Source organism: Staurois parvus, unplaced genomic scaffold, assembly GCF_062004578.1.
Source record: "Staurois parvus isolate SC_StPar_1 unplaced genomic scaffold, SC_StPar_1.0 ptg000014l, whole genome shotgun sequence".
Taxonomy (NCBI): domain Eukaryota; kingdom Metazoa; phylum Chordata; class Amphibia; order Anura; family Ranidae; genus Staurois; species Staurois parvus.
This window is the reverse complement of record NW_028317810.1, coordinates 16846537-16854815: the sequence shown is the minus strand read 5'-3', so window position 1 is coordinate 16854815 and position 8279 is coordinate 16846537. Positions and strand designations below refer to the sequence as shown.

The 8279-nt window shown below is 44.4% G+C and overlaps 1 protein-coding gene across 2 annotated transcripts in view; it reads left to right on the top strand.

The window, feature by feature from the left end:
• Positions 1–1186: 1186 nt before the first annotated feature.
• The window catches only part of SLC27A6 (solute carrier family 27 member 6), a 74030-nt gene continuing 66937 nt past the window's right edge, over positions 1187–8279 (top strand). Inside the window, exons 1-2 of one of the 2 annotated variants that reach the window (XM_089677725.1) lie at positions 1187–1390; positions 1528–2136. In XM_089677725.1, coding sequence (XP_089533851.1) covers positions 1656–2136 — 481 coding nt within the window. In that variant the 5' untranslated portion in view covers positions 1187–1390; positions 1528–1655. Of the gene's footprint in view, positions 1395–1527; positions 2137–8279 lie in introns of both variants that reach the window. The other variant, XM_089677719.1, reaches the window with a different exon arrangement.

Here is an 8279-nt window from a genome sequence, read left to right as displayed (position 1 = left end):
TTCCTGTGCTCCATCTTTTCTGCATGGCGGACACTATAAAAGTGCTACATGTGCAGGGAGGCTGAATTGCACCTGTCTACATGCCACCGCAGCAGAGAAACTCATAGTTCTCAATAGAGCACAAGTGCGCTGATGTCACCACACTTGTAGTCCATTGATACTCCCTCCAGCCTGTAACTGAAGGTTCTTACTGAGATACAGACCTTGAGCTGGAGGAATAGTGTGCAGAAGCCAGAGCACAGCACCTGTGATGCTTTTCAGTCACCAATGCAAAAAAATAATGAATGCACTTTTTTAAATTAAATTGATATATAAAAGGCTTATTTTTTCTTTAATAATAAACATGTCATACTTACCTGCTCTGTGCAGTGGTTTGCATAAAGCAGCCCCGATTCCTCATTTTTCAGGTCCTCTGCCAGAGCTCCTGGCCCCTCTCTCCTGCCAAATGCCCCCAGAGCAAGCAGCATTCATTTTCAACCACAGTGATGAGAAAATTTGAAGGTGCAGGATAGCAAATTTTTACAGTGAGTGTGATTTTCTTTTGGGAAACCTCATTCATCCCAAAATCAAATACTAAAAGCAAACACATTTTTGAAGGACTTTTGAATGACAGACAGTCATCAAGTCATCGAATGAAGGTTCCTATGAAAAATCAGCTAGCGTGTGGCCAGCTTTCCTCTCACTAGTGATAGAATCCCTTTATGAAGTAATTTTATTCACCCCAGTGGTATTTGTTGTGTCTTTGATAAGTCCTGATTTGATGACCTTTTTAAATTGATATGTACCGTAAATAAAAGTATTTTACTTGTCCTCACTGGATGCTTCTGCATCCCCTGGATCAGCTTACTAGGGTTTAGGACCAGATCTCTTATTCCTCATGCAAAACCTGAAATACTAATTTGTCAACAAGTTGTGCTGAGTGTGCCTTTACTGTCTAACCAGAAGCAACACCATTAATCAGCTTATTTGCTCTTACTAAATCTCAGAGCCTCGTATGTCCTCCACAGTAACTATAGCGTAACGGTTCATTGTATAACACAAGGCATTTCCTCATTGCTAGTCTGCACCCTCCCTGACAGGCTTCCTCAGTAGTCTTTGTAGCACTGAGTGAGGCGTTTATCTGGGTGTTATCTAAGCTTTGGCTTGTAAACAAGTAGGCTGTGTCTCCAGAGCAGTTGGGAGTGGATAGATTCCATAGCTCATCAGTCTCAGATTCCATCCCCTTTTTTTGAAAGCCATAAGCCCACAATGCTTTCGTTTAGGGCTGAGTGGGAGATTTATCAGCACTGCAGACTTGCAGCGAAAAACATGGAACTGAGAAGAAAGTCTTCCTCGCTTCCTTCTGTTATGTAAAGAAATTTGGTAGAAGGATCCTGCAGAGAGCCTGAAAGTAGGTGAGAGATTACTGTATTTCCTCAGGTTTTCCACTTCCTGTGTATGTAACAACTTCTAGATCTTCTATTGCTGCTACTTTCAAAACATTTCTACTGCTGATATCTCTGATTACTTTTTCTGCTTGTATTTCAGCTTGATGAAGGCATGCTCAGTTGCTGTTTTTGGTGATCTATGGCACCTAAAGGACCCACCTGTCTAATCGCTCATCTTGTGACTGTATAACGTGTTTCATCTTGCTCAGACTTGTAACCTAGTGCCCTATGGCTCTTTGTTGGATAACAGGACTTGTGACAGGCCTAGCAGCTCTCCATTTCCTACAGAAGAAGTTTTTCCCTTACTTTTGGGTCGATCTGAGATACCTGTTGAAAGTAGTCCACTACGGACTTCTGATTGAGAAGTATAAAAAGACTGGTCATGTGGTGACGGTTGTAGATCGTTTTGTTCAGCAAGCTCAGCGGATACCTGATAAGACTTTTATAATATTCCATGGAGATGCCTACACTTATCGAGAAGTGGACAGGAGGAGCAATCAGGTGTCCCACTGTTTCCTGAAGCATTCGTCATTGAAAAAGGGGGATACGGTGGCTATGCTTATGAACAATGAACCTGATTTTCTGAATGTGTGGTTTGGGTTGGCTAAACTTGGCTGTCTGGTGGCATTTCTTAACTACAACATTCGATCCAGGTCCTTGCTGCATTGCTTCCATAGCTGTGGAGCCAAGATGCTTATTGTGGGAGCAGGTAATAGCAAGTCAACTAATTATTCTCAGTTGTCTCCGTTAAATAATTTACATATTTGTAAAGCACTGAATATTTACTGCTTAAAGTATATGTAAACCCTCGCCTTGTAAAAAAACCCATTCAGTTTATGGGTGAAAATGAAAGTCAAAACATTTGTGTATAGATATAAAACAACATTATAAATACCTTTTTTCTCTGTTTTGTAAATGATCACATTCTCTCTGTTCTCAGCTGCATAAGAGCTAGGGGAGGAAAAACAGCACTACACTGAACTTCCCAGTGAATGACTGGGCAGGGGGGGGGGCATGTGAGCAGAAGTCTGATCATTGGAGGAGAGCACACTGAGTTCCTATCACAGCTAGGGAACTGACCAAGCTGTGCTCTCCTTCCTAGTGTGGTCAGTTTTTAATAGGAAACTAGAGGGAGTGGCAGAAATACCAGGGATTTTACACAAAGGAAGCAATACAGAGAGAACAGGATACTCTTTCTTACAAGTACATGGTACAGTAGGCACATATTAAGAATATGAAATGTTTGGTTTACATATTCTTTAATATTAATGAATTCAGATAAAGCTTTATTGTATTCGTAATCCTTGCTGGTGTTCTTTCCAGTTACAACTTTTTTGTAACCTTGGACATGTATGCAAAACTGAATAAGGATAAATTATTATTACAAGTACTTATATAGCGCCGTCAATTTACGCAACGCTTTACATATATATTGTACATTCACATCAGTCCTTAACCCTCTAGGGGCATACAATCTTAAAGTCCCTAACTCACATTCATACATACACATACTAGGGCCAATTTAGACAGGAGCCAAGTAACCTACCAGCTTGTCTTTGGAGTGTGGAAGGAAACCAGAGTACCTGGAGGAAACCAATGTAAACACTGGGAGAGCATGCAAACTCCAGGCAGTTGGTGTCATGGTTGGGATTCAAACCAGCTACCCTAGTACTGCCAGGTGGAAGTGTTAACCATTTAGCCACTGTGCTGCCTATACATACATATGGACATATGAATATATAGCAACGAGTATGCAGGGTCTTGCTGGCAGAAGTTCACAGATCCTGTGTAAAAAGTGCTCTGAATGCTGTACATATGTAACGTTTACATGTGTATAAGAATACAGCATTAATGTAGGCTGTTGCTGCCTAGCATCCTCAGTTGCTAGTACACAGGCAGCTATTATTGTCCTCCGTTGCTAGGACAGAAGTGCCTATTGCCTTCCAGCAATCTCCATAGGACACAGTTCTTACACTCCAATAGAGTACATTTAAACTGTTTGAATTTTACACTGTACCATGAACTGTACCATGAATGGTACAGTGTAAAATACGGTCCATATGCAGAGGTCCTCAGATGCGGATTTTTCCTTTTTTTTTTTTAAAGATCTGAATGCAGTGCATGTTTACAAATCATGTTTACTGACATTTTTTGTGGTTGTGTGTATGATCCCCAAAAAATTTAATATACTGAAGACCTCAAGACAAACCCTTAAGAAAACATGACATCTCCAGTCTAAACGGAGATGCATACATTACAAGGCATGCATTCATTTTGCCCTGTTTTATTGTATGGTACTGACCACCACTAGCCCGGAAGTGGGTGTTCTCCCCTAGAATCTGGCAGTGGAGTGCTCCTTAGTGTACTCATGTCCAGTGCAAAATTGTGGGCTATGCATTGGTCTTAATTACATCATAGGACCTGCAAGCATCAAACCATTGGGAAGAAGAGCCTGAGGGGACCAGTCTTGCAACCTGGAGGAACCTATGGAAGCATAGGAGAGGGTACGTAAAAGTGCTTTTGCAGTTCCCTAGACATAATGAGCATTTAACCAGCCCTATTGCAAGGGAGCATTTTTTTTTTTTTTTTCCCAGAGCTTAAGTTTGTTGTTGTGTTTTTTTTGTTTGTTTTTTTACAGCAGCAAACACATGAGTTATGTATATTAATGAATATCCCATTACCTGAAGGCTGCTGCTGCTTGTAAAAATCCTGCCTTCATTGCGGCTTTCATAGCCATCAGATATTGCCCTGAGTGGCTGTCTTCCAGTATTGTGAGAGTTCACAGTCTAAAAAGTTGTGCCAACCACCCATCCCCTTTTGCCCTCTCTGCCATGCAGGGAGTTTGTGTTACTGTTCTCCCACAATGCATCACATCTTGTGAATGTACGATGGGGATCCTGTCAGTCAACAATTTCTCCTCCATTCACAGAATGCAATGTATTGTAAATGAATAGAAATATAAGTTCTTTGAATGGCATAGAGCAGGCATCACTAAATGGCGGACCGCGGTCCGGATGCAGACCTAGCCACTGTTTCATCCAGACCTGATCACGCCATTTAGGAGCCGCTTCTTTCCCCCCATTCTCCACCGCTGTTATAACAGCAGGAGACAGAAAATTTCTTGAGCGAGTGTGGAATAACAGCACAGAAATGAACAGATCGTGGGAACAGGAGCTGTCATAATATTTCTGGATAGGATGCAGGAAGCGTAATACAGCATTGAATAGAGCGCAAGAGTTACCGGGGTTAACTTTTTAAGTTAACCAGCGGCTGATTGGAAGCAGAGCAGTGCTAGCAGCCAATCACCTGCAGGTTAATACAGAAAGTTAACCCCCACAGCTCCCATGCTGTTTTCAATGCTGTGCTGTGCTTCCCGCATGCGATCTAGAAATGATATGACAGCTCCCGCTCCCGCTCCTGCGCTCTGTTCAATACTGTGCTGTTATTCCACACTCACTCCAGAAATGTTCTGTCTCCTGCTGTCCGCTCTGCTGTTATAACAGCGGCAGAGGATGGGGGAAAAGAAGCTGTTCTGTTCAATGATGTGCTGTGCTTCCCACACCCGATCCAGAAATGTTCCACCTCCCGCTCTAAGGTAGGAGAGTGGAGGGGGGCTGGGGACACTACTCTGGCTGTGTGTGTGATGTAAAGGGGTAAAATGTGAAGAGAGGCAGTGCTGTGTGCATATGGTGGTGTAGGGTGATGTAAAGGGGGCAGTTCTGTGAAAGGGTGATGTAAAATGGGGGGCAGTGCTGTAGGGGGGTTGATGTGAGGAGGGCAGAGAACACTACTGTTGGAGGGGATCTGTGATGCAAGGAGGGAGGCATTGCTGTGGAGGGGAAGATGTAATGGGTGGGCAGTGTTGTTGTGGGGGGATGTAAAGGGGCAAAGGACAGTACTGTGGGATAGGGATGTGAAGTAGGGGGTGGGGTGACGTGAGGAGGGCAGAGTATACTACTGGGGTGGGGTGTGAAGGGGGCAATGCTGCGTGTGTGGGGGGGAGGGGGTTGATGTGAAAAGGGCAGAGAGCACTACTGTTGGGTGGGGGAAATTTGTGATGTGAGGGGGTGGGACAAGGCTGTTGGGAGAGATGTGGGGGGGGGGCAATGTTGTGGAGAGGGATATGTAAAGGGTGGGCACGGTTGCGGGGGGGGTGTGAAGGGGGCGGAGTTCTGCTGGGAGTTATGTGAGCAGGAAGAGAACAGTAGTGTGGGGGACAGATGTGAAGGGGGCAGAGGACAGTAGTGTGGGGCGGGGGTGTTGATTTGAAGGGGGGTTGAGTGCTACTGAAAATAATGGGGGTATACTGTAAAGATATGGGTGGGGGTGATGTGCAGGGGGCCTGAGAACACTACTGTGAAGGCGAAACTGATGTAAAGTTGAGGACTGTGACTTTTTTTTTTTTTGGGAGGGTGGGTGGTGGTGACTGAGAACAATGAAGTATAAGGATTGTGAAATACAGTAGGAGAGGACTGAAGTAAAAATGTGGTTCGGACCTCTGTTGAAAGAAAATTTTACTGGTCGGCAGGGGCGTATTTACCAAAAGGCAAACAAGGCATTTGCCTAGGGCAGCATTTTTTAGGGGGGCAGCACTGCCCCCCGGAACAAGGGACATATGTAGCATGGGGACCAGGTGGGATCCGATAAAGGCTGCGGGATGATTGATGGTGTATGCAGAGCCCGACTGTCCTTTCTGGGGATGGCCAGAGCAGTGAATGTGAGTGCCTTCATCTCTGTTGTCAGGGGGGTGTTAGTAGTAGTCACTGCTGGTCACTGTCATCTCCTGTACTATATCCGCAGTCTCTGGTCATCTCCTGTACTATGTCCGCAGTCTCTGGTCATCTCCTGTACTGTGTCCGCAGTCTCTGGTCATCTCCTGTACTATGTCTGCAGTCTCTGGTCATCTCCTGTAGTATGTCTGCAGTCTCTGGTCATCTCCTGTACTGTGTCCGCAGTCTCTGGTCATCTCCTGTAGTATGTCTGCAGTCTCTGGTCATCTCCTGTACTATGTCTGCAGTCTCTGGTCATCTGTACTGTGTCCGCAGTCTCTGGTCATCTCCTGTACTGTGTCCGCAGTCTCTGGTCATCTCCTGTACTGTGTCCGCAGTCTCTGGTCATCTCCTGTACTGTGTCCGCAGTCTCTGGTCATCTCCTGTAGTATGTCCGCAGTCTCTGGTCATCTCCTGTACTATGTCTGCAGTCTCTGGTCATCTCCTGTACTATGTCTGCAGTCTCTGGTCATCTCCTGTACTATGTCTGCAGTCTCTGGTCATCTCCTGTACTATGTCTGCAGTCTCTGGACATCTCCTGTAGTATGTCCGCAGTCTCTGATCTTCTCCTATATTATGTCCGCAGTCTCTGGTCATCTCCTGTACTATGTCTGCAGTCTCTGGTGTATTACGTCCACAGTCTCTGGTCATCTCCTGTACTATGTCTGCAGTTTATGGTCATCTCCTGTACTATGTCTGCAGTCTCTGATCATCTCCTGTACTATGTCTGCAGTCTTTGGTCATCTCCTGTTGTACATCCGCAGTCTCTGGTCATTTCCTGTAGTACATTTGCAGTCTCTGGTCATCTCCTGCACTATGTCTGCAGTCTCTGGTCATTTCCTGTAGTACATTCGCAGTCTCTGGTCATCTCCTGTAGTATGTCCGCAGTCTCTTGTCATCTCCTGTAGTATGTCCGCAGTCTCTTGTCATCTCCTGTACTATGTCCGCAGTCTCTGGTTGTCTCCTGTACTATGACCGCAGTCTCTGGTCATCTCCTGTAGTACATCCGCAGTCTCTGGTCATCTCCTGTAGTATGTCCACAGTCTCTTGTCATCTCCTGTACTGTGTCCGCAGTCTCTAGGCATCTCCTGCACTATGTCTGCAGTCTCTGGTCATCTCCTGTACTGTGTCCGCAGTCTCTGGTCATCTCCTGTAGTATGTCCGCAGTCTCTGATCATCTCCTGCACCATGTCTGCAGTCTCTGGTCATTTCCTGTAGTACATCCGCAGTCTGTGGTCATTTCCTGTACTATGTCTGCAGTCCATTGGTTCAGAATATTTTGTTTCTTGTTTTCCTCCTCTAAAACCTAGGGGCGTCTTATGGAGCGAAAAATACTGTATATGTACCTGTATTAGTGTTTTGGTGTTATCATAATTCCCATCTGAGCAGTGCATTTAAAACAAAATTGGTGGTGAAAAGATTTTTTTTGTTGCCTGTTCTCCTTTAAATTTCACAGGCTGCAGTGACAAGGTTAATATTCAGAATTTCGGAGCTGCTATTGAGGCCTCAGTCAGGGTTTGCCCTGTTCCTGTATTCACTGCCATGTGCTTCTTCTATTATACACTTCATGCATTTCACAGAACAAGAAACAAACCACACATATGTAAAGCATGCACAGCCCTTCTGGCCCTATCATACACCAATCTAGCAACAAAAATATGCAGACTATAGCTGTATACTACCAGCATATCTAAGATAGCCCATTACAGTTCCCTCCTGTGCATTTTTTCAGAAGATAACATTACTTGTCCTAACTGTTAAATGACAGATCATAGAACACAGCGTACAGGAAGTTGCTTACCACGTCACATCACGCAACACAAAGCCTACTCAACTGTCAGATGCCTATAAGTCTGTTATGCTGATCTATGTATTAAAGTAGTTAAAGAGCAGCTATGATCCAAGTGATAGAATTTCCACTCGTTGAAAGAATAGTTATATTAACATTTTAGCCATGTGATAAGAATATGGCCTCAAAAAACTGCATCTTTAAATCCTTTTAAATTATTTTGCATTTGATGCAGCTTATAAATCCAATGTGTCTATGTGCATTGGGGCATTTAGCTCTGCTCTAATCCTGAAG